The following is a 26,300-nucleotide window of genomic DNA, read 5'->3' as shown; positions in this document are numbered from 1 at the left end:
AGGAATCTGCGGGGACACCCAGTGACAGCTTCACTGGGCAAAATGGAGGGCAAGAGGGGTGAGCTGCTTGCCCAAGCACTGTCTCCCTGCCCTCAGGAGTGCTGCTGAGGGATGCCCAAGGGAGGTCGGGGGATGCCTCCTTCCAGGCACCCCAGCTCCAGGCCCTGGCTCCTCCCAGCTCTTGGGCGGCTGGAACCCAGGCTCTTCCTCCTGCCTCTCTGAGTCTCCCTTCTTTCACCGGTAAGATGGTAGGCAGGGCATGGCCGTGCCCAGGTGTAAGACACCCAGTGCCTTAGCCGGCTGCCAGGCCTTCTGCCCTCACGCCCGGGTCTTGCACACCTCTGCACTGTCCCAGGCCTCTCTGTCTGGGGCTGTGCTGCTGACTCCCCAGACAGCAGGCACAGGGCACCCATAATCGTCAGCCTGAGTGACTCCCAGGTGCTCAGGGCTCTGCCAACCTCCCAGTGATGGGGTCAGTGGACTGGGCAGCAGGGCTGCCAGAACTCAGGGAGGCAGGGCATGTCCCATAGGTCACGGAAGGTGCCCCTCCTCCTGCCTCTTACTTATTAGCCAGGCCACAAGGTGACACGGGCTGGCTGTGCAAGGCTGGCCATGGGCTGTGGGAGTGCTCAAGTGCGCAGGGTGGCTGGCGGCCCAGGCTTGGAATGGACAGCCTTCAGGACACAGTCCCCCCAGACCAAGGGGGCTGCTGCCCTGCCCTCCGTAGGCTGGTCCCTGTCGGCTTTGGAGCGGAGGCATGGAAGCTTTTTGTCCTTTCAGGACCCCTGGTAAGGAGATGGGGTTGAGGGGCCAGTGAGGCTGGGGACCAGCTGCTGTCTAGGCATGATAGGGAGGTGTGCCAGGATCTCTATGCCCTTCCCCAGAAACTGCTCATGTTGGCCATGTCCAGACTGCCCCAGGGGCAGCCACCAGGAGCAGGTGACTGCAGGATGGCTGTCCTAGACAGTGCAGGGAGTGGCCGTGGGGCTTGACCTTGCCCAGCATCAAACAGCCCCCACTCAGCAGGGGTGCTGGGTCTTCCTTCAGAAACAAACAGGAAGGCTGGGTTAAAAGACCCCGACGACAAATGAGATCCATTGATGCAGGAGCCTGTGGGTGTCCCTTCCAGCATGTTTGTAGAGGACTGGAAGGGGCCCTCTTCCAATTTTATTTCCAATGGGAAAATAGCTTTAAACAAATTTTCTTGGGGGCCCTAAGGACTAATTGATACCTGTTCCCTGTAAAAATTCCAGACAAGAGAAGTTATAAAGAAGGAAGACATTGGTCTCTAACCCCTGCACCTGGACAAAATTATACTAAGATTTTGGTGTATTTTTTTCCACTCCCAATTCTGTTTGTATGTGGACTGGCCAAATGATTCTAATATCAGCAATAGTGGTATTAAAGGCTTGGGTTAAGCTCCCCCACTCCAGGATCTGTGCTGGGTTCTTCTCCTGCATTCCGCACTTTGAGGCAGAGAAACCTGGAGCCCACAGGCTAATGAGAGCAGGACTCAGGTTGGCAGACTTCCAGCCCCTGCTGCCACACCAGCCTCAGCCACAGCGCTCATTTCCCTGGCTGTGTGCGATATGTGAGATGGCTGTGACTTTTTTTTGCAGGCCACTGGCTTGAGGCCCCACAGTACCTAGAGGTGCCTCGGCACAGGGCTGGGCTGTACAGGGTGAGAGCTGCAGGTGGCAGGGCCAGCAGGCTGAGGCAGGGCAGAGCAGGGCCCCTGACCCTGGCCGCCACCCTCCAGTTCCTGTTCCAGGTGCTGACCTTCATGAACTATATCGTGAGCTCTGTGTTTTGTGGGCACCTGGGCAAGGTGGAGCTGTCATCGGCAACCCTCTTTGTGGCTGTGAGTACAAGCAGGCCTACATAGGGACAATCTCTCCTGGGTTTCTCCTCTGCTTTCCGGGCAAACAGCTGCAGTCATTGCTGGGACCCAAGGGCCTGCCCAATGGCCTGATCAGAAGGAGGGTCTCTGGCCCAGCAACACATCAGAGCTGCTGCTAGGCAGCCTGCCCCTGGATGCAGGGCCCCTCCTCGGGCCCCTCCTGACAAGCCCTGTATTTTCTCCTGTGCGTGGCTCCAGTTTGTCAATGTCTGCGGAATTTCCATAGGACTTGGCTTGTCCTCGGCATGTGACACCTTGATGTCTCAGGTAGGTGGGCCTCCTGGAGTGGAGCAGGGACAGAACCCATCCTTCAACTGCTGCAGAAATGGCAGGGGGTGGGAGCCCATGAAAGGCCCCGCAATGCTCCCCGCATCTGGGAACCCATCCAACTGCCCCAGGCCCACCCCCAAGGTCTGGTGCTGTTAGGCAAAGAGTCTGGGTGGACGGCCGAGAGAGCTGTGAGAGGCGAGGAGATAGTTCCCTGACTGCACAGATAGGATTCTTGTGCCCTTGGGGGCCCACAGGTCGGTGGGGCTCAGCTTCCCTGGGGGTTTTGGATTCACGGTGGATTTGGGGACATGAGTTGGGTCCTGGCTGCCACTTACCATCAGGGAGACAAGGCAGATGCTCTCAGAGCCTCCCTTGCCTTCGCTGTGATGTGGGGGAATAACGCCTTCCTTATTAGGCACTTTTAAAGAACTGGGGACAATGGGTGGACAGAGGCTGGCCCGACGTCTGGCACAGAGCTGGTACTCTGTAAATAGCTGCTTTATAATCTGGTGAGCAGGCTGAGCCCCTGCAGAGGAAGCTCCCCCTGGGCTGTAATCAAGGGGTGCCAGATGCCCGCTACTGAGGCACTGACTGGTGGCCCCTGGGTCCTGGGTCCGTCCTACAGCATGGTACTGCTAGCAGGTTGCCGCACTGGTTGGGCTCACCCAGGGGACGGAGGGAGGTGCTGAGGGTGTGGGCCTGACTAGGCCCGGGCTGTTTTGCAGAGCTTCGGCAGCCCCAACAAGAAGCACGTGGGGGTCCTCCTGCAGAGGGGCACGCTGGTCCTACTTCTCTGCTGCTTGCCCTGCTGGGCACTCTTCCTCAACACCGAGCAGATCCTGCTGCTCTTCAGGCAGGACCCGACTGTGGCCAGGTACTGTCCGGCCCCTGCTGGCAAGCCAGGGAGGGAACTCCTAAAGAACTCCTAGGCCCCGTGCTTCTCTGTGTCACAAGCTGTCACAAGTGCAGCTCCTTGGGGACAGAGGATTCCAGGGTTTGGGGCTCTCCAGCACAGCATGCTGCTCTAGCTCTGACCAGCAGGGGGCAGACAAAATGGTCAGTTTTAATTCAGGAGGAAGGGAGCAGAACAGAATTCGCAGGTAATTTGCGTTTGTGTCCCGGCACAAAGCTGGGAGCTTCCCAGATGGCTTTTGAATAAATGAAGCAGGCGCTACCCCCTATTTCCAAATAGAAGGGAGGACTGAACCGATTTCTGATGGATTATAGTTCATGATTACTGTTAGAAATGTTCCCTCATGGGATTACCTTGTTCCTTTTATATTATGTGCACTTGATTTGGTTCTTTCTTGATGAGATATAACCTTGCTTTTTGCCCTTACAAACCACATGCTACTTTGAATTCAAGCTCTCTAGTCATGAAGCCTCACACTTGGGGCCTTGGGCTCCTCTCCTGGCACCTGCCTAGCAGGTGGTACAGCTCCCCTGGCTGCTGAGGTTTCACTGATCTTGCCGAGATCTGTGGGGCCTGGTAAAGCCTCTCTTCAAACTCAGAGCGCCTGGGATGTCCCAGGCGAGAAGGCACAGCCGGGGCGCTCCGGAGAGTCTGTTTGTCTTGCAGGCTAACCCAAGAGTACGTGCTGATTTTCATCCCCGCACTTCCGGTAAGCGCTACTGCCTGAGTAGGAGGCGGGTGGGCTTACAGTCCCTTCAGTCCTCGCTTTCTGCCTTTCCGCTTACCTGTGGGGAGCCCCATCAGGCGTCAGGGACTTCCCATTGCACCATCAAGTTGGCTGAAGGGGCAAGAGAAAAGTACCCATGGCAGTTGGTGCAGACTGAATTTTTAAAAAGTAACGTCACATTGTTTTCTGATTAGAAAACCACTGATTGGAGAATTTTGGAAAGCAAAGGGAAGAAAGATTTCAAATTACCTAGAATCCTACCACCCAGAGAGAACGTAGGTTAATCTTTCCTTCCAGGGTTATTTCTATCCCTGGGTGGGTATATTCAAATAGTTTGAAATGGGGCCAGTGTGTGTATACTGTGTTATAATTTGCATTTTCCCTTTCAAATATGCCATTAGTCTCTTGATATGATTGAATAAACTTCCACAATAGCCATTTCAAAGGCTATGTGGTATCCCACAGTTGCCATGTCAACCAGTCCCTATTTATTAGGTATTTAGGTCGTTTCCAATACTTGCTGTTTTAAACAAGATTGTGATAAACATTCTTACAGAAAAGTCTTTGTGAACATCTGCAATGATTTCCTTAAGCTGCTTTATTACAACCAGAGCGGCTCTGCCGATAGCTTTTCATGCCGATCTGCATCCACTCTACCCCACCAGCAACCCTGGCAGCAGCACAGAGTATCATTATTAATTTTTTTCTAATTGGAAATAAATTGTTTTACCATGCATTTTATTGCTAATGTTTAATCTTTTTCCTGTCTTTATTGATGATTTTGTTTTTCTTCTGTGAATTGCTCATATCCTTTGCTTATTTTAGTGGGTTAGTCTTTTTCTAATTATTGTTAAGTCTTGTTAAATGATATCTCAATCCTTTGTCATGTGTCACAGATATTTTTCAGTTGTCACTTGCCTTTTGATTTTTCAATTTTTGACTTGAATATTTTTTAATGTGTACATAGCAGATCCATAAATCCCACCCTTTATGATGGCTGTCTTTGATGAGCTTAAAAGCACTTAACCTACTGCAGATTTTATAAACATTTGCCTGTATATTCTTTGAACCCTTTCATAGTTCATGTTTTTAAATTTAAGACTTTAATCCAACTAACGAACTTTTTCTAAGACTAATTATTAGGTATTTTCTCTTTTCTCCACTAATCCTTTAAGTACTAAATAAGCAGTGCACCTAATCAGGTCAGTTTCTGAATTTTCTAGCCTGACCAGCAGTCTGTGTCTACTCCAGATTCCACGGCTACACTCTATTTTGCTGAAGCTTAGTGCCAAGCCTCAGTACCCGGCAGGGCTGTCAGGGCTGGCCTTGCCAGCTGCAGCTCATCTTCCCATCTCTGGACCCTTTATCCTATGGACCAGGGAGCAATGTTCTTGAGGAGGGAGCTGGGAAGGGACAGGTCGGGGTGACAGCAAGGTGCACCTACCTGTAAGGCCAGTGCCAGGAGTTGAGACCTGCCTAGCTCTGGATTTCTCCCGTGTCATGGAAACCACTTGAAAAGGCTGGTCTTTCCCCACTAAGACTTCCCTAGAAGCCATCCTTTGGCTCTTCAGACCAAGGTACAGTATCCTGTCAAACAGGGCCACTGGGCCTGGGTCAGGGGAAAACATCCTATGAAGCAACCACTCTGGCAGCTCCCTTATCAGAGAAACCAAGGCCCTCCCATATACTGCTGCTGCAAAATTTAACTACCAATAACGTAATAATAATGGCTCATAATGCCTGCATAATGCTTACCTAACCATTGGAATGCTTAAATGTGCCACAGTGCTGTTTTGTAAGCACTTTGCAATATTAACTTTACACGTGTATATCTGTATATAAATACTAAGTGTATATACATTATTAGACACACACATGCATTATTAACCCCATTTTAGATGAGGAAACTTGAAGCACAAAGAGGTTAAGTAACTTTCCTAGGATCACACAGCTCATAAGAGGCAGAACCAGCATTTGAGCCCAAGCAGTCCAGTCCCAGCTCCATGCTCTTAATGAGTGCTATCCTGGAGAGAAGCAAAGGGGTGGGAAGGCACCCATGCTAGGCCAGGCTTTGGCAGAGGACAGAGTGAACCCCTGTTTCACCGTGACACGCATGCCCCCTATCTTCCAGATAGGGGAGGGCCCACAGCCCCAGGGACTTGAAACTGTTCAGCAGAGGGAACTGAACCAGTTCTGTTCAGTTCCGACCCCTCTCAGCCCAAAGCCACTCTCTCCAGCTGCCCAAGCTGGCTCTGGGGATTTGGGCTCTGCTGGGTCTTTCTCTACACAGGCTCTGGGTGGCCCTCCTAATCATGCTTTCTCTGTGAGAGCCCACACTTCCTGCCTGCTCATCTCCCCAGCCACAGAGTGGGGGCCCTGAGGGGGCCTCTATCCCATAAGCAGAGCCAGAACACACAGCAGGGGCTGCAAGGACTTTAGGCCACCTTTGGGGCCCCAGACATACTTTGGTGAAGTGACTGCCCAAAACTCAGATGTCTAAGTGACACCTGATGATGCTTGGTGTTTTCAGTAGTCATTTAGTATTTATGTGTGTTTTATTTTACACAGGTGGTTTTTCTCTACAATCTGCTGGCAAAATATTTGCAAAATCAGGTACAGGTCCCTGGCTAGAGGGGTGGCCCCCTGCCGCAGCACACTGCCCTGTTCCAGAGGGAAGGGGCTCCCCCTTGTACTGTGTGTGAACCTGCTATGTCACATCCTGACCTCTAGCACAGGGGCCAGACAGGAGCTGCATGTCCGCAGCCTCTCTCCAGCCCCTAGATGTGACTGGCCTTGCCCACACTTCCTCAGTTCTGCCCACTCCCCCTTACCAAGGCCAGTTTTCATTATTTCAGGGAATCATCTGGCCCCAAGTCCTCAGTGGTGTTTTGGGCAACTGCGTCAATGCCTTGGCCAATTATATCCTGGTCTTTGTGCTGAGCCTGGGGATCAGGTAAGCTCTGGAGCTGGTGGGCCTCGGGGGCCTGGTCAGGAAGCACTGCCCACTGAGCACCCCATATCTGATGGGCGGGTTAATCACCACCCTTGCCTCACCCACAGCAAGGACTGTGGAAGCTGCCCATGCTGTCCAGAAGGTGGGGGTCATGGGGAATTGGGGGAGTCCTGCTGGTCCCTGGGCAGTGGGGGACTCCTCACTAAGGAGACAGGGAGAGGAGCCCCTGGCCCCACCATGCCACAGCCTGCCAGAAGAGGCTAGGAGTGGGGTTCTGGTAGGGTGGCCCCAGGATGAGGTTGTGTGCTAGTGGCACTAGTAGCTTCTGGGCAAGGCTGGTCCTGGAATGGGGTGCTGGCAAAGCACGCCTGAACTCCCCTTGGCCCCCATGCCGGCTTCAGCAGGGGGGCCCCCCAGGGCTGGAGTAGGCCTGCGGCTGCAGCCCTACCATCATCCTTCCCAGGGGCTCTGCCTACGCCATGGCCACCTCCCAGTTCATGCAGACCATCGTCCTCTTTCTCTACATTGTCCTGAAGAAGCTGCACCTGGAAACGTGGGCAGGTGCAAAGGGCCACCCTGCCTTTAGGGGCTGCACAGGCGAGCACGGGATGGGCACTGGCTGTGCACAAGGCATTCATCTGGCTGGCCGAGGGCCCCACTGGAACCCAGCTGGGGGAGCACTGCCTAGGGCCTGCCTCTCTTTTCCTCAGCGCTCCCTCCACCACTTGCTCCACCCCTCAGGACCCCAAGCCCCATAGGCCTGTGCTCCCCCATCCGTGTGTCTTGGTGCAGAGCCCTGCTGGGGATGGGGACAGGCCCACATGCTCGCCAGCTCCCTGATTTCAGGATGGTGATCAGAGTAGTAACAGGTGAAGACCTGGGAGCCAGCAGTGGGCCACACGCCCACCATTCCTGATGTTGGTTAGGCTTCAGAACACCTTATTATCCCCATGCTATTTACATGGAGGAAATTGAGACAGAGAGGCTAATCTGCCCAGAATGCCAGGGGCAGCGCATGGTGAGTGGGGCCCGTCCACTCCCGGGGATCAGGTTCTGCTTCCTGAAACCTGACTCTGTAAACTACGGGCTCCTCTTCCAGGCATGTCAGGAGCAGCCCTCTGGCCTGGGGGCCTCATTCAGGAGGCAGGGGGTATCCTGTCAGGCTGAGCTCCTCTCCAAGACTGCATGGCCCATCCATCTTGAAAGTGCTTCTCACATCCTTGATCTGCTGCCACCCTTCCCGGAGCCCTTTCCAGGGAGGCAGGGTAAAGAGGACTCACATTTTCAGATGAGGAAATGGTGACCAGAAAGGACAGGGTGGCAGACATAGTGGAGACTTCCCCCAACATGCACTGCCCCAAGGCACCGGCTGGGTGAGCTGGTGCCCTGTCTCTGCCTCCTCCTCCTGATGGCCTGCCCTGTGCAACCTGCCAAGTGCCTGGTCCGGCTAAGCTGAGTCCAGGAGCGGGCAGTGCCAAAGGCCAGCAGGGGTCAGGCAGGGGGTGGGTGTGCAGGGTGGGCTGTTGCTCAGCTTGAAGGGCTTCTGTTCCCAGGCTGGTCCAGTCAGTGCCTGCAGGACTGGGGCCCCTTCTTCTCTCTGGCCATCCCCAGCATGCTCATGATATGCATCGAGTGGTGGGCCTATGAAGTCGGGAGCTTCCTCATAGGTATGTGAAGAGCTGGGTGTGGGGCTGCACCCGATGGATGGTCTCCAGCCCTGCCCAGGCCAGATCTACAGCTCATTCATCTCCGCAGAGGGTCAGGAGCTCCCAGAAGGTCCACCAGACCTTTCATGCCCAGCTCCCAGTGCCACACCCAGTGGGTGGTCGAGTCAGCAAGGGAGTGAGAGACTGACAGAACCGTGCACAAGTGGGAACAGCTGGGCAGAGCCCACACAGCCTGGGGACCAGAAGGCCAGGGCAGGCGTGGCCCCAAGAGACCCTCTAGTCCAATTCCTGTCCCCCATTTACAGATAGAAACACTGAGTCCCAAGAACAAGAGACCCTCTCCAGAGTCCCACTGCGGCAGGGCCGGGACTGACCTCGGAGCTCCCCATGCTGGGGGGCCCTCCTCGCCCTCTCACCATGCCACATTCCCCAGGAGTCCAACCTGAAGGACAAACTGCAGGGCATGAGCCTGCGGGGACTTTCCTGACAACGGGGCAGGACTTTCCTGGAAAGCCTAGCTCCAAGCAGGAACGTTTTTTGTTGCAAATCTGCCCTTCAAAATCACTGTTCCCTGGGCCTCCCAAACAGAGGGGTGTCCTGTCTGTCCAGGGTCTGTTTGGGGGCCCCAGGGTTAGGTGCTTGCCCTGTGCCTTTCCCACAGGCCTGCTCAGTGTGCTGGAACTCTCCGCCCAGGCCATCATCTATGAGTTGGCCACCTTAATCTACATGGTGAGTCTCCACTTGAGTCACCTTTGAATGCCCTCCACACTGGCCCAGGCCTCTGACAGCCTGGAGGTGTCATAGGTCAGGGGGCAGGGTGTCATCCCAAAGGCCATCTCTCTCTCCTAAAGGACCCTACCAGACTTCCTGTTCCCATTAGCTCAGGCCCTGCCAGGCTCACACAAGCTGGCCCACAGAGGCTCCACCCAGGTAATAGTGAACAGTTAGAATTGTTTGGAATTAATTAGCACCATTTAAAAATTGGGACATTTCACATCATAATCTGGACTTTTGCATCTTCTTGAGAAATGAGACATTCTCTTTAGCAACAGGCCCGCGCTCCTGAACATCCTAGTTGGTGAGAGCTGGGGGACCGTGTCCCCTGGGGGGGTCCCTGCTGCTCCTTCCTCTCCCTGCAGAGAGATGCATTGTCTCATGCCAGCCATGTAAGCATCTGTCAGCCTCCTGGGTGCATGCAGTGTATGGGACCCCAGGTTTAAGCAAGGGATTCGCAAAATTCCACACTGGCAAGCTAATTTATAAGGCCATTCTTATTTCCATGTGAATTACCTTTTCCAACAGGGTGTTTTCTGGGATACTTCAGACTACATTCACCTCTTTCAAACGCGTTCATTTACTCCTGAGGTTTGGGCAGCACATTAGTGATGGCTGCAAGGCCAGTCCACCTGTGATGTTCAGCAGGTGGGGTGGGGTTGACTCTCACGAGGGGTACCCCCACCGCATCTCCCGACCTTATATTCCACGGCCTGTCGCCAGCAGCCAGGACCACCCTGCCTCCTCTCGCTGCCTCCCTGGACCCATTGTCTTCTGCTCTCCTGCCTTAGGCCTGGTGGAGGACTGGAGGCTGCTCCACCCCAAGCCCGGGGTGGCAGATGGCTGCACTGACAGCATGTTCTTACCTCTGATCCCAGATACCCCTGGGGCTCAGCAATGGGGTCTGTGTCCGAGTAGGAACGGCTCTGGGGGCTGCAGATACTGTGCAAGCTAAGCAGTCGGCTATCTCCGGCGTACTCTGTACAGGTGAGTGGAGTCCTGGGGGAGGTAGACTTGGAAAATCGGAGAGTCAAGGGTATGAGCCAGGGAAGAAACCTGTTATGCCTGCTGACAGGCCCACAGCAGCCCCTGAGGATGAGTGGGCAGTCACCCCCCCACATACACCTGAGCCCCTTCCCCACCCCCGATCCCCTAAGATCGCTCTTGCCTGCTGAGCCCCTTCCCAACCCTCCCCTGCTGCTGGGTTCTGGGCTGTCCTGTGGACAGTTCGCCAGTTCCCACCACTCACCTTAGCATGACCCTGGGAAGGTCCTTCCAGCTCTGGGGGGCAGGGAGGATGTCCTTCTGCACGGTTGCCCTCCCAGCATCCCCAGGAGCTTGGCGCCTGCCCACCTGCCCCTTGGATCTCCTTTGGGGATCTGCATTGTGAAGCTGACATATTCAGTCTATTCTCTGGAGAGCAGTGGTTTTCAGGTGGAACCCCCTGGGAGCCATGCTGAAACACAGGGCAGTTTCTGGTTCAGCAGGTCGGAGATGGCAGTCTGGGAGTGTGTATTTCTCACAAGTCACCAAGCGACACTGACAGTCCAGGGACCCCACTCTGAGAACCACTGGGGAAGGGGAAATGCATTGTTGATCCTACGGGAGGACCAAAGAGTGCCTGAGTCTCTGCAAACAGCTGATGCAGAGAACCCCAGGCTCCTGGGGCAGAGGGTCAGGCTGACGGGCACTCACCGCGTGGGGCTGTCCCGTGGCGGGGTCGGCCGTGCTCCCCCTTGTCTCTTCCAGTTGGCACTTCCATGGTTGTGGCCGCCCTGTTGAGCATCCTGAAAAATAACCTGGGGCATATTTTCACCAATGATGAGTAGGCAATCTGTTTTCTTCACTGACTTCTGGGGAATGTTGGGGTGGTCGCGTCACATGCCTGGCTCAGTGCTGGGCCCAAAGGAAGCAGGACTAGCCCTGACTTTGCTCTCCCTGGAGGAAGCCAGCATCTAGGCTTGTCCCTGCAGGCCCCAGTCTCTAGCGCTAGCCTGTCCACAGACACGATGCTAACTGAAGGGATGTACAGAATGGTGGCATCCCCCGTGAGGTTAAGAAGACCCATGGACATAGAAACACAGGGCTAGGAGTGTCAGTTAGGTTGTATGGGGTAATTACCTCTGTTCTGAAATTTTGGAGGAGGTGATGGCTTTGGGCTATAAGCGGGTCTCTAAGAACAGTCATACCTTAGTGCTCCAAAAGAACGCTCTTTCTGTTTCTTCTGCAGAGAAGTCATCACGCTGGCGAACGAGGTCTTGCCGATTTACATCACCTTTCAGCTATTTGAGGCCCTCAGTGTGAGTACTGCTCTGATGCAAAGCCTGGCTTCCCATGTTCCTGGGCCCCCTGAGGCCTCATAGGCCTGTGGAGGTTATCATTAGTACAGATAAAGGGCTAACTGTACAGTAAATGCCCAAAATATTTGCTTATATTAGTTCTACTATTATTCAAAGCAATGACTGCCCTTCTCTTCTGTGATTCCAGCAAGCTGAAAGATGAATGCAGATTAGCAAAAAACTGAAAAATTGCACCAGTGTATACAACTCACAAATCTTTTTCTTTCCTTATTTCTCATGAGCAGGAGCCAGGGCCCTGATTCATGCCCAACTGGTCAGGGGCTCAACAGTAACCATAGCCTGTGGCCACAGAGCAGGGACATTTCTGAGGAGCGAGTCAACCTGAATACAGTAGGACCTGAGTGTTCTGCTCCTCTGACCACTAAAGAGGGCAGACCCTGTTTAGCACAGATTTGAATGATGTGGATCTTTAAAAAGCATGATGGAAAATGAAGAAAACACTAACACCTCATTCTACAGGCAGAATTTGAAATCTTGTGTTTTCTGCTCGACATCATGAGTTCTTCGGGAATGTTATCACTGCAATTATGGAGGGTTTTTCCAAAAGACAGTGCACTCTAATCGGTTGATTTATGTATCCTAATATTTGCCTCTGAATCTACTGGGCATTCAGAAAGCAATCTACCTGGAGCATATGTTCTTAGCCTCAGCAGGACTGCTTCCTCTAGGCTGTGTTTTTATCATCACATCCAAAGCTTTTATCAAGGAATATTAAAAGAAACTACCTTATGGAGTCTATTATTGCTTTTGTCATAGGATATTGTTAAGGACACTATTCATATTTTTTTCTCTAGCTCTGAGATGAGACCACAGATCAGAAATTCTTTCAGTTAAAGGTTGGGAATAGCTTTGCCTTTCTAAAGGAATTAAGTATGCCTCCCCTCCAAAGGGCAGCACTTCTCTGCTCACTTTGGCTACCAAGAAATCCAGACGCAAATTTACAGCTAGCCACGGTAAGGGGCCTTACAGCTTGTGTTCTGCATTCTATTTTTCCTCCTGGCTATATTTATATTATTTTTAATTTATGTTTTCCATGGCCCTTATTTTTTTTAATTTTTATTAAGATATGATTGATATACACTCTTATGAAGGTTTCACATGAAAAAACAATGTGGTTACTATATTTACCCATATTATCAAGTCCCCACCCATACCCCAATGCAGGCACTGTCCATCGGTGTAGCAAGTTGCCAGAGATCTACTATGTCCCTTCTCTGTGATACACTGTTCTCCCCATGATCCCCCACACCATGTGTACTAAACATAATACCCCTCAGTCCCCTTCTCCCTCCCTCCCCACCTGCCCTCCCACACCCCTCCCCTTTGGTAACCACTAGTTCATTCTTGGAGTCTCTGAGTCTGCTGTCATTTTGTTCCTTCAGTTTTGCTTCATTGTTATACTCCACAAATGAGGGAAATCATTTGGCATTTGTCTTTCTCTGCCTGGCTTATTTCACTGAGCATAATGTCCTCCAGCACCATCCATGTCGTTGCAAATGGTAGGATTTGTTTCTTTCTTATGGCTGAATAGTATTCCATTGTGTAAATGTACCACATCTTCTTTATCCATTCATCTACTGATGGACTCTTAGGTTGCTTCCATACCTTGGCTATTGTAAAAAGTGCTGCGATGAACATAGGGGTGCATATGTCTTTTTGAATCTGAGACGTCCTATTCCTTGGGTATATTCCAAGAAGTGGGATTCTGGGGTAAAATAGTATTTCTATTTTTAGTTTTTTGAGGACTAGCTTACATTCCCACCAGCAGTGCAGGAGGGTTCCCCTTTCTCCGCATCCTCGCCAACATTTGTTGTTCTTAGTCTTTTTGATGCTGGCCATCCTTACTGGTGTGAGGTGATATCTCATTGTGGTTTTAATTTGCATTTCCCTGATGATTAGTGATGTGGAGCATCTTTTCATGTGTCTGTTGGCCATCTGAATTTCTTCTTTGGAAAACCATCTCTTCATATCCTCTGCCCATTTGTTAATCGGGTTATTTGCCTTTTGGGTGTTGAGGTGTGTAAGTTCTTTATTTATTTTGGATGTTAACCCCTTGTCAGATATGTCATTTACAAATATATTCTCCCATACTGTAGGATGCCTTTTTGTTTTGTTGATGGTGTCCTTTGTTATACAGAAACTTTTTAGTTTGATGTAGTCCCATGAGTTCATTTTTGCTTTTGTTTCCCTTTCTCAAGGAGATGGGTTCAGGAAGAAGTTGCTCATGCTTATATTCAGGAGATGTTTGCCTATGTTGTCTTCTAAGAGTTTTATGGTTTCATGACTTACATTCAAGTCTTTAATCCATTTTGAGTTTACTTTTATGTATGAGGTTAAACAATAATCCAGTTTCATTCTCTTGCATGTAGCTGTCCAGTTTTGCCAACACCAGCTGTTGAAGAGGCTGTCATTTCCCCATTGTATGTCCATGGCCCCTTTATCATATATTAATTGACCATATATGGTTGGGTTTATATCAGGGCTCTCTAGTCTGTTCCATTGGTCTATGGGTCTGTTATTGTGCCAGTACCAAATTGTCTTGATTACTGTGTGGCTTTGTAGTAGAGCTTGAAGTTGGGGAGCGTAATTCCTCCTGTTTTATTCTTCCTTCTCAGGATTGCTTTGGCTTTTCAAGGTCTTTTGTGGTTCCATATGAATTTTAGGATGATTTTCTCTAGTTCGTTGAAGAATGCTGTTGGTATTTTGATAGGAATTGCATTGAATCTATAGATTGCTTTAAGTAGGATGTCCATGGCCCTTATTTTTATTTTGTATTACACCTTTATTGAGTTTAATTTCATGGCATCAAATCCATGCATTTGAGAACATAATTCATCTTAAATGCATTTAGAGTTGTGCAACCATCACTACAATTCCATTTTAGAATCTTTCCATCACTGCCAAGGCACACCCTCCTTCCCCCTACCCTGAATTTCCTGGACCCTGTTTTTCAGTCAACCCAGACTCCCACAGCCAGCCATAGACAATGCCCTGTTTGCCTTCTGTCCTTGTGAACTCTGCTGTTTCTCAACATTTTGCAATGGCCCGTGGACATCCAGTTGTGCCAGCACCATTTTAGTGTGTGAAAGTCTATTCTCTCCCTAGTGAGTTTTCTTGGCACTTTTGTCAAAAATCAGTTGATCATAAGTGTGGTGTTTTCTTCTAGATTCACAACTCTATTCCATTGATTCACATGCCCATTCTATGCCAATACTACACCGTCTTAATTATAACACTTTATAGTAAGTTTTGAAATCAGTTAGTGTGACTCCTCTTTGTTCTTTTTTATCCTAAAGTCGCTTTGGGTCCTCTAGATCCTTTGCATTTCCATATGTATTTTAGAATCATCTTGTTAATTTCTACTAAAAATCCTACTGAGATTTTGAAAGGAATGGTGTTGACTCTACAGAGCAATTTGGAGAGAACTGTCATTTTCACCATACCAGGCCCTCCAGTCCATGGCTAGTTTATAGCAATATATTTGACCTTTGTTTGATTATCCTGTGACCTTGTTATGCTCATTCTAGTAGTTTTTTTTGTGTGTGGATTCCTTAAGATTTCCTATAAATAGGATCATGTCATCTCTGTTAATAAAGAGTTTTACTTCTCCCTCCGCCTGGCTGGATCCTGCAGTGCAGTACTGAGTAGAAGCGGCAAGAGCAGCCATCCCTGCCTTATTGGGGAAAAGCACTCAGTCTTTCAACAGTAAATATCTGTAGGAAGAGCCGTTTTACTCCTAGTTTGTAGAAACATTTTCTCATGAATGGTGCTGGATTCTGTAGGATGTTTTTTCTGCATCTGTTAAGATAATCATATGGGTTTTGTCTTTTATTCATATGGTGTAATTACATAACTTGATTTTCAATGCTATACTTTGCACTCCTGGGATAAACCCCTCCTGATCATGGTGTATATCTTGTCTACAGATTGCTGAACTTGGTTTGCTAATATTTTGTTAAAGATTTTACATCTACATTCATGAGGGATATTCATCTGTAATTTTTGTATTTTCCCTGTTATGTCTTGATCTGACTTTGGTTATCAGGGTGACATCAGCCTCACAGAATGGTTTTGAAAGCATTCTTTCCTCCTACACCAGGTTTGTTGTGAGGGATCGGCATTGCTGCTTCTTTAAATAGTGATAGAATGCACCAGGGAAGCCACCTAAGCCTGGGATTTTTGTCAGAAGATTTAAAAATAATTCAGTTTATTTACTTGTCAGCTCTATTCACTTTCTATTTCTTGCTGAGTTCATTTTAGTAACTTGTGTCTTTCTAGGAATTTATTCACTTCACACTTGTCTAATTCTTTGGCATGAAGTTGCTCCTAACACTCCCTATAATCTTCTCCATGTTCAGCAGGAATGTCCCTTCCTTCATTCTTGACTTGGTAATTTGTGTCTTCACTTTTCTACTTTCTTGGCTTTATGTAATACATTTTGATAGCTTGTTTTTCTTTTCATTCAAAATACCTGGAAGTTTCTCCTGTGGTTTATTTATTCTTTGACCCATGGGTTTAGAACTGTTTTGTTTTGTTTCCAAATATTTGGGGGTGTTCCCAGATTTCTTTCTGATAGGCATGTTAATTCAGTTGTGGTCAGAGAACACACTTTGTATTAATTCAATCTCTTTCAATGTATTGCAGCCTGTTTGTGGCCTAACGGAGACCCATCAGGAGAATGCTGCATGTGACCTTTTCCCCAAGGACTGCTGCTGTTTAGTATCTTGCCTGTCCTATTTCTGCCTCTGCCACAACCTGCAGCTGCTGTCTCTGCTCTGCTTTCTTTTATTGTTTTTTTATTTCTCTCACTTTTATTGTTTTATTTTGGTATCATTAATCTACAATTACATGAAGAACATTATGTTTACTAGGCTCCCCCCTTCACCAAGTTCCCCCCACATACCCCTTCACAGTCACTGTCCATCTGCGCAGTAAGATGCAGTAAAATCACTACTTGTCTTCTCTGTGTTGCATAGCCCTCCCCGTGCCCCCCACGCACTATACATGTTAATCGTAATGCCATCTTTTTCCCCACCCTTATCCATCCCTTCCCACCCATCCTCCCCAGTCCATTTCCATTTGGTAACTGTTAGTCCATTCTTGGGTTCTGTGATTCTGCTGGTGTTTTGGTCCTTCACTTTTCCTTCGTTCTTATACTCCACATATGAGTGAAATCATTTGGTACTTCTCTTTCTCTGCCTGGCTTATTTCACTGAGCATAATACCCTCTAGCTCTATCCATGTTGTTGCGAATGGTAGGATGTTTTATTCTTATGGCTGAGTAATATTCCATTGTGTATATGTACCACATCTTCTTTATCCATTCATCTACTGTTGGACATTTAGGTTGCTTCCATATCTTGGCTAGTGCAAATAGTGCAGCAATAAACATAGGGGTGCATCTGTCTTTTTCAAACTGGAGTGCTGCATTCTTAGGGTAAATTCCTAGAAGTGGAATTCCTGGGTCAAATGGTATTTCTATTTTGAGCATTCTGAGGAACTTCCATACTGCTTTCCACAATGGTTGAACTAATTTACATTCCCACCAGCAGTGTAGGAGGGTTCCCCATTCTCCACAACCTCGCCAACATTTGTTGTTGTCTTTTCGATGATGGCGATACTTACTGGTGTGAGGTGATATCTCATTGTGGTTTCAATTTGCATTTCTCTGATGATTAGCGATGTGGAGCATCTTTTCATGTGCCTGTTAGCCATCTGGATTTCTTTTTTAGAGAACTGTCTATTCAGCTCCTCTGCCCATTTTTTAATTGGATTATTTGCTTTTTGTTTGTTGAGATATGTGAGCTCTTTATATATTTTGGATGTCAATCCTTTATCGGATCTGTCACTTATGAATACATTCTCCCATACTGTAGGATACCTTTTTGTTCTATTGATGGTGTCCTTTGCTGTACAGAAGCTCTTTGGCTTGATATAGCCCCACTTGTTCATTTTTGCTTTTGTTTCCCTTGCCTGGGGAGATATGTTCCTGGAGAAGTCACTCATGTTTATGTCCATGAGATTTTTGCCTATGTTTTTTTCTAAGAGTTTTATGGTTTCATGACTTACATTCAGGTCTTTGATCCATTTCGAATTTACTTTTGTGTATGGGGTTAGACAGTGATCCAGTTTCATTCTCTTACATGTAGCTGTCCAGTTTTGCCAGCACCATCTGTTGAAGAGACTGTCATTTCCCCATTGTATGTCCATGGCTCATTTATCATATATTAATTGACCATATATGTTTGGGTTAATGTTTGGAGTCTCTATTCTGTTCCACTGGTCTGTGGCTCTGTTCTTGTGCCAGTACCAAATTGTCTTGATTACTGTGGCTTTGTAGTAGAGCTTGAAGTTGGGGAGCGAAATCCCCCCCACTTTATTCTTCCTTCTCAGGATTGCTTTGGCTGTTCGGGGTCTTTGGCGGTTCCATGTGAATTTTTGAACTATTTGTTCCAGTTCATTGAAGAATGCTGTTGGTAATTTGATAGGGATTACATCGAATCTGTATATTGCTTTGGGCAGGATGGCCATTTTGACAATATTAATTTTTCCTAGCCAGGAGCATGGGATGAGTTTCCATTTGTTAGTGACCTCTTTAATTTCTCTTAAGAGTGTCTTGTAGTTTACAGGGTATAGGTCTTTCACTTCCTTGGTTAGGTTTATTCCTAGGTATTTTATTCTTTTTGATGCAGTTGTGAATGGAATTCTTTTCCTGATTTCTCTTTCTGCTAGTTCATTGTTAGTGTATACGAAAGCAACCGATTTCTGTATGTTAATTTTGTATCCTTCAACTTTGCTGAATTCCGATATTAGTTCTAGTAGTTTTGCAGTGGAGTCTTTAGGGTTTTTTATGTACAATATAATGTCATCTGCAAATAGTGACAGTTTGATTTCTCCTTTACCAATCTGGATTCCTTGTATTTCTTTATTTTGTCTGATTGCCGTGGATAGGACCTCCAGTACTATGTTGAATAACAGTGGGGAGATTGGGCATCCCTGTCTTGTTCCCGATCTCAGAGGAAAAGCTTTCAGCCTCTCGCTGCTCAGTATGATGTTAGCTGTGGGTTTATCATATATGGCCTTTATTATGTTGAGGTACTTGCCCTCTATGCCCATTTTGTTGAGAGTTTTTATCATGAATGGATGTTGAATTTTGTCGAATGCTTTTTCAGCATCTACGGAGATGATCATGTAGTTTTTGTCCTTCTTTTTGTTGATGTGGTGGATGATGTTGATGGATTTTCGAATGGTGTACCATCCTTGCATCCCTGGGATGAATCCCACTTGGTCATGGTGTATGATCCTTTTGATGTATTTTTTAATTCGGTTTGCTAATATTTTGTTGAGTATTTTTGCATCTACGTTCATCAGGGATATTGGTCTGTAGTTTTCTTTTTTGGTGGGGTCTTTGCCTGGTTTTTGTATTAGGGTGATGTTGGCTTCATAGAATGAGTTTGGGAGTATTCCCTCCTCTTCTATTTTTTGGAAAACTTTAAGGAGAATGGGTATTATGTCTTCTCTGTATGATAAAATTCCAAGGTAAATTCATCTGGCCCTGGGGGTTTTGTTCTTGGGTAGTTTTTTGATTACTGATTCAATTTCATTGCTGGTAATTGGTCTGTTTAGATTTTCTGTTTCTTTCTGGGTCAGTCTTGGAAGGTTGTGTTTTTCTAGGAAGTTGTCCATTTCTCCTTGGTTTTCCAGCTTGTTAGCATATAGGTTTTCATAGTATTCTCTAATAATTCTTTGTATTTCTGTGGTGTCCGTAGTGATTTTTCCTTTCTCATTTCTGATTCTGTTGATGCCTGTTGACTCTCTTTTTCTCCTAATAAGTCTGGCTAGGGGCTTATTTATTTTGTTTATTTTCTTGAAGAACCAGCTCTTGGTTTCATTGATTTTTTCTATTGTTATATTCTTCTCAATTTTACTTATTTCTTCTCTGATCTTTATTATGTCCCTCCTTCTGCTGACCTTAGGCCTCATTTGTTCTTCTTTTTCCTATTTCAATAATTGTGACATTAGACTATTCATTTGGGATTGTTCTTCCTTCTTTAAATATGCCTGGATTGCTATATACTTTCCTCTTAAGACTGCTTTTGCTGTGTCCCACAGAAGTTGGGGCTTTGTGTTGTTGTCATTTGTTTCCATATATTGCTGGATCTCCATTTTAATTTGGTTGTTGATCCATTGATTATTTAGGAGCATGTTGTTAAGCCTCCATGTGTTTGTGAGCCTTTTTGCTTTCTTGGTACAATTTATTTCTAGTTTTATACCTTTGTGGTCTGAAAAGTTGGTTGGTAGGATTTCAATCTTTTGGAATTTACTGAGGCTCTTTTTGTGGCCTAGTATGTGGTCTATTCTGGAGAATGTTCCATGTGCACTTGAGAAGAATGTGTATCCTGCTGCTTTTGCGTATAGAGTTCTGTAGATGTCTACAAGGTCCATCTGTTCTAGTGTGTTGTTCAGTGCCTCTGTGTCCTTACTTATTTTCTGTCTGGTGGATCTATCCTTTGGAGTGAGTGGTGTGTTAAAGTCTCCCAAAATGAATGCATTGCATTCTATTTCCTCCTTTAATTCTGTTAGTATTTGTTTCACACATGCTGGTGTTCCTGTATTGGGTGCATATTTATTTATAATGTTTATATCCTCTTGTTGGATTGACCCCTTTATCATTATGGAATATCCTTCTTTGTCTCTTGTTATTATCTTTGTTTTGACGTCTATTTTGTCTGATACTAGTACTGCAACACCTGCTTTTATCTCCCTATTGTTTGCATGAAATATCTTTTTCCATCCCTTGACTTTTAGTCTGTGCATGTCTTTGGGTTTGATGTGAGTCTCTTGTAAGCAGCATATAGATGGGTCTTGCTTTTTTATCCATTCTATTACTCTGTGTATTTTGATTGGTGCATTCAGTCCATTTACATTTAGGGTGATTATTGAAATATATGTACTTATTGCCATTGCAGGCTTTAGATTCATGGTTACCAAAGGTTCAAGGTTAGCTTGTTTACTGCCTTACTAACTTAACTTGCTTATTGAACTATTATAAACACAGTCTGATGATTATTTCTCTCCCTTCTTATTCCTCCTCCTCCATTCTTTATATGTTGGGTGTTTTGTTCTGTGCTCTTTTTAGGAGTGCTCCCATCTAGAGCAGTCCCTCTAAAATACCCTGTAGAGGTGGTGTGTGGGAGGCAAATTCCCTCAACTTTTGTTTGTCTGGGAATTGTTTAATACCTCCTTCATATTTAAATGATAATCGTGCTGGATACAGTATCCTTGGTTCAAGGCCCTTCTGTTTCATTGCATTAAATATATCATGCCATTCTCTTCTGGCCTGTAAGGTTTCTGTTGAGAAGTCTGATGATAGCCTGATGGGTTTTCCTTTGTAGGTGACCTTTTTTCTCTCTCTGGCTGCCTTCAATACTCTGTCCTTGTCCTTGATCTTTGCCATTTTAATTACTATGTGTCTTGGTGTTGTCCTGTTTGGGTCCCATCTCTTGGGAGTTCTGTGTGCCTCCATAGTCTCAGCAACTATTTCCTCCCCCAGTTTGAGGAAGTTCTCAGCAATTATTTCTTCAAAGACACTTTCTATCCCTTTTTCTCTCTCTTCTTCTTCTGGTACCCCTATATAATGCGGATATTGTTCCTTTTGGATTGGTCACACAGTTCTCTTGTTTCATTCCTGGAGATCCTTTTATCTCTCTCTGCATCAGCTTCTATGCGTTCCTCTTCTCTGGTTTCTATTCCATCAATGGCCCCTTTCATCTCATCCATTCTGCTTATAAATCCTTCCAGAGTTTGTTTCTCTTCTGCAATCTCCCTCCGGACTTCATCCCTTAGCTCTTGCATATTTCTCTACAGCTCTGTCAGCATGTTTATGACTTTTATTTTGAATTCTTTTTCAGGGAGACTGGTTAGGTCTGTCTCTGCAGATCCTCTCTCAGGTGTTGTCTGAACTATCTTTGACTGGACTAAATTTTTTGCCTTTTCATGGTGATAGCAGTGGCTGTAGGCAGGTTGCGGGTGTGTCAGCTGGGAGATGAAAGTCCTTTCCTGCTTGCTGGATGCCTTGCTCTTTTCCGCTGCCTGTGACAGTTACCTGCACTCCTGGAGCAGCCACCGGGTTAGTCCCCTAAGCTGCTGTGGGCAGGTCTCCATCAGAGCAGCGCGGAGCCCTGCGGGGAGTGGCAGGCACACCAGGTGCACTCCTCCGTGATAGCAGCAGCCCTGCTGGGCAGCTGTGTGGCAGCAGCAGCCTTTGGGTCTGGCCCAGGTGGCTGTGCATTAGGCTGGGATTCTGGTTGGCTGCTGGGAGCACGCCTGCTCCCTCTGGCTCTACTGCAGGTGCGCGTGGGGCTCTCCCGCACGGGCCTCTACCGGGATCCTCTGGCTCCACTGCCGCTGGTGCACGCGAGCTGCACCTGGGCTGTTCGGTTGCCACCGCTGCAGGCTCACACAAGCCTCTGCTTGTCCCCTCTGGCGCCGTTGGCGCACACGATCTGTTCCCAGTCCCTTCCAGCACCGCCGCCGCCCCCGGCACACGGTACCACTCTCCCGCTACTGGGCCGGTGTGTCGGGGTCTGCGCCAGTTGGAGGAATGACTGGCAAGCTGCTTAGTGCCATGAGGGGCTTCAGAGCTGTGCTGCCTCCCCAGGGTTTAGGGCGCCTAAGGTTCCCCGGGATTCCCAGCTGCTGGCTAAGTGTGCCGGGACAACTTCATCCAGCTATGGGGTCCCTGTCTCTTTAAGACTTGCAGAAAGCACTTGCTTTTCTTTTGTTTCGGGCGCTGGTTGTGGGGACCTGCACACAGGTTTTGCTTTTACGTTTCTCTAATATCCAGCACCCCGTGTACCTTGTGTCTGCGCTCCGGGTGCGGATTTCTAGAGCTGTTTGTGTAGCAGTCCTGGGCTTTCACTCCCTCCCCGTTCCGACTCCTTTCTTCCCATCGGGTTCTGGGGTGGGGAAGTGTTCGGGTCCCGCCTGGCCGTGTCTTGTATCTGACCCCCTTCATGTGATGTTGAGTTCTCACAGATGTGTATGTATCCTGGCTGTTGTACTGCATCCACTGGTGTCTCTTTTAGGAATAGTTGTATTTATTTTATTTTCATAAATATGTATGTTTGGGGGAGGAGATTTCCTCTGAACTACTCACGCTGCCATCTTTCTGTGATCCTCTTGCTTTTATTGTTAAGCTTAGTTTCCTAGAGTCACTCCTATGGCTCAGTGTTCAGCCATTGGTTTGGGGGGGGCAGTGTTCAAACACCTCTGACAGCTGGTTAGGCCCCCATTCCCTGCTGAAGGATCCGAGTGTGGTTGTCAGGCCAAAGTTCAGGCTGCTTTCAAGTGTGCCCAGCTTTTACTGCCTTCTGGGTCCTCCTCTGTCTCTTCTGTCCACATGCACACGCTCTGCTGCCCAGGGTGTGTGGGAAAGCTGGGGCTGCTCTGGTCGCAGTACATGTGCACACAGTCTCCGGCAACTTAGGATATGTGAAGTTTTCAAGCCCTCCCCTCCCTGACCCTGCTGACCAAGTGCAGGCTGTGCCTGTAGTTCTTCATTAGATCTGAGACCAAGGTGGGAGGGTGAGACTAAAAGAATAGAGAGGTAGTACTTTCTCCAGAGCAGTTTTCATCCATGACTATAATAACCACAGGGACAGAAGCAGGCAGGGGCCTGTCTCATATGCAGCAAGACCACACCTGAGGTCGCCTCATGTGGCAGGCAGAGTAACAGCCCCCAGAGATATCCACCTCCTAGTCCCAGACCTGTGCATATGTCATATACAAGAGGGGATTTTGTAAGTGTGATTAAGGATCTTAGGATGGGGAGATTATCCTGAATTATCCAGGTGGCTCAATGTCATCACATTTGCCCTTTTAAGTGAGAGAGGGAGGCAGAGGGTCAGAGATGGGACAGCAGCAGAGTCTGGAGTGATGCATTGCTCTCTGGGGGCCTCTAGACGCTGGAAGAGGAGAGGAAACAGGTTCTCCCCTGGGGCCTGCAGAAGGCACCGGCCCCAACTCAGGCAGTGGGACCCACTTCAGACTTCTGATCTCCAGAATTGTGACACAGTGTGTCTGGTTTTAAGCCACGATGTCTGTGGTGAGTTGCTATAGCAGCAATAGGAAACCCACACATCCCCTCTGTGTGATGCTGGTCCAAACCCCCAGACCAGCTGGTGGTTGGTCACCAGTTTTACCTTGACCTTCTCATGAGGCAATGCTGTGGATGTGAAGACTGTTCAACACACAGCTACTTTTCTAACACTGGCAAGGGAGTAGGCCTGACTTGTCTCCTCACGGAAAAAGGGGGTAAGAGCGGCCTCCCCTGTGCTGCCAGAGTTAAATGAGCTCGGGCAGTGTAGATGCTCAGAGCACCACCACACCACCATTACTGACCTCCTGCCCCTCTGCCTCCCTTCCCAGTGTGTCTACGGCGGAGTCCTGAGAGGAACTGGCAAGCAGGCTTTCGGAGCCACAGTGAACGCTGCCGTATACTACCTCATTGGCCTCCCGCTGGGTGCCGTGCTGATCTTTGTGGTCAGGATGAGAATCATGGGTATGTGCTGTGGGCAAACGTTGGAGGCCTGGGTGGTCATCAGACACCCTCCCCATTGTCGCTTTTCCCCGACAGGCCTCTGGCTGGGCATGCTGGCCTCTACTCTGCTGGTGACCCTTGCCTTTACTGCCTATACTGCCCGGATAAACTGGGAACTGGCTGCTGAGCAGGTGAGTCTCTCCCACCTGGCCAAGGGGGCAGGGCGACTCCTCACCAGAAATGCCTTGAGGCAGTCATCTGTGGGATGAGTCGGGGGCGTGGGGGGATCAGAAGCCAGAACACACAGCACACTGTCCAGTTAGAGACATGCACGCTAAAAACCTTCCTGAGCCAGCCCCAGCTGCTGAAAACCAAAAAGCAAAGAGCGCAGACACACTAGCTGAACCAGATGAGCCCGTGTGCCATGACTACAAAGAGGCAAAGCCATCACCCTGTGCACAGATCTCTTAAAAGGACAGGGTAAGGCAGTGTTTGCCTCTCAGACACAGCAAAGGCACAGCTTGGTCTGCAGGCAGAACACAGAAGGGGGTGTTCTTGCAAAGACCCTGAATCCTACCAGGGTATGGCTTTGCCTTCATGTGTGATCAAGTGGTCTTGGCATTTCAGACAATGGATAAACATGATTAAAAACACTACCACTTTAAAGCCTCCCCAAACTGAATTTATGAGTATGTCCTACGTTAGCTTGCAGTGTTTTAAAGGCAGAGCAGGGTTAGGGCCGGTGGTGAACGGGAGGGCTGGCAGGCTGACCCAGGCCAGATCTCTGTTGCAGGCTCAGAAACACGCAGGGATGCAGCAGCAGAGCGAGAGCTCGGTGGGCACCACGAGCGCAGCTGCCAGGCCCGGGCCTGAGAAAGCTGTTGTATCTTCAGGTAACGCTATTATGGCGCTGGGCACACACCTCACCTGGGGCACGCTGCTCCTGGCTGTCCCATGAGCCACAGGCATCTGGGAACCACGCAAGCTCAAGCTGCCCTTCTTCCTCTGGGCAAGAAAATGATGTGCTAAGCACCAGGAAGACAGCACTACCTATTTAACAGGCCCTGCATGAAGTACTTCACATTCTCAGCCTTGTGAGGGGAGCTCTAGTCCCATGCTTAGATGAGGAGGCAAGGCTGGGAGCTCAGGGCTCTTCCCCATCATCCCACAACTGGGAGAAGCAAAGACCCAAGGGTGGACCTCTCAGGGCATAGAGCATGGTCTCACCACCCCAGGGCAGGCCGTGTCCTGGCCTACAGCAGCTGGTCTGGGCAGGACAACCTGGCTCTACCAAGTGACCAGGGGGCTTCCCTGTCTACCTCTCTGCACACATCAGATACATGGGCACCTCTGGCTTATCTCCAGTGCCTTTATGATGAGGCAACAGCCCCAGCTCAAGGCACAGGGGCCCTCCCACCCCAGGGCTGGCATGCATGCCAGGTGTGTGTATTATTGCCCAACGCCCTGTTATCTCAGTGACCTCATCTCATCCTAGGCTGTGCCTTGATTGGTGCAGTTGCGAGCCAGTGGACCAAAACTCCTGGAGCTTAAACTGTCCCCAGAAATAGAGTAGCATCATCGGCTAAGCACTGAATATGCATTCTGAAGTTGTACGTGTAAATTACATTCACGGTGTCACACGTCATCACAGGACAAGCTCAGACAGGAACATGTCTCATTCTATCTTAGCAGCACCTTAATCTACCCCTCAAATTCAGCTGAAGATGCTTTCCCACAGGATTCCCTCCTGATTATGCTGTAGGTAAGGCAGGCATTTTCTACTGTACAGGCACTTTCTCCTTAAGGTGCAAAGGTCAATTAACCAGCCATGCAGCACAAGAAATGCAGCCGGTGATTAGCCACAGCCCTGGTTCCAAGGCCCAGAGCCCCTCCGGCTCCCCGCAGTGCTGAATTTGCTTCTGTTTGCCTCTGCAGTGGCTACAGGAGGCTCCCCTGACATCACCCTGACAACATACTCAAGGCCCGGAGGCCCTATGGACCTCCTCAGGACTCCAGAAGCAATCCACGCCCATTCAGCTCCTGCCAGCAGGCTGTCAGTGAAACAGCTGGCCATCCGCCGGGGGATTGCGCTGGGAGCAGCATCAGCCACACTGATCATGGGGTTCATCATCAGGGTCCTGACCACTAGGCACTAGCAAAACAACTTGGAGACAGGCAGGAAGTCAGGAGCGGCT

At 48.7% G+C, this 26,300-nt stretch overlaps 1 protein-coding gene across 10 annotated transcripts; it reads left to right on the top strand.

Annotated features, from left to right (window-relative positions):
* The first annotated feature begins 566 nt into the window (after positions 1–566).
* On the top strand, positions 567–26,261 carry SLC47A2 (solute carrier family 47 member 2). 10 transcript variants are annotated; one of them, XM_036911629.2, is made up of 17 exons: positions 567–788; positions 1,760–1,861; positions 2,099–2,167; positions 2,878–3,044; positions 3,750–3,792; positions 6,379–6,423; positions 6,666–6,763; positions 7,227–7,360; positions 8,317–8,430; positions 9,092–9,159; positions 10,083–10,191; positions 10,954–11,029; positions 11,435–11,504; positions 23,994–24,126; positions 24,202–24,296; positions 24,899–24,998; positions 26,041–26,261. In XM_036911629.2, exons 1-17 carry the CDS (start codon positions 666–668, stop codon positions 26,259–26,261), a joined length of 1,767 nt encoding a protein of 588 aa, XP_036767524.1. In that variant the 5' UTR covers positions 567–665. The 10 variants fall into 10 exon arrangements, with proteins under 10 accessions (XP_036767524.1, XP_036767529.1, XP_036767527.1 ...); XM_036911634.2 differs by having other exon boundaries at positions 24,886–24,998; positions 26,041–26,164; XM_036911638.2 differs by having other exon boundaries at positions 568–788; positions 2,896–3,044; positions 7,227–7,324.
* Positions 26,262–26,300: the final 39 nt, after the last annotated feature.

Source organism: Manis pentadactyla, chromosome 4 (genome assembly GCF_030020395.1).
Source record: "Manis pentadactyla isolate mManPen7 chromosome 4, mManPen7.hap1, whole genome shotgun sequence".
Lineage (NCBI taxonomy): Eukaryota > Metazoa > Chordata > Mammalia > Pholidota > Manidae > Manis > Manis pentadactyla.
Note: the sequence above shows the minus strand (reverse complement) of the source record. Positions and strands in the feature narration are given on the sequence as shown.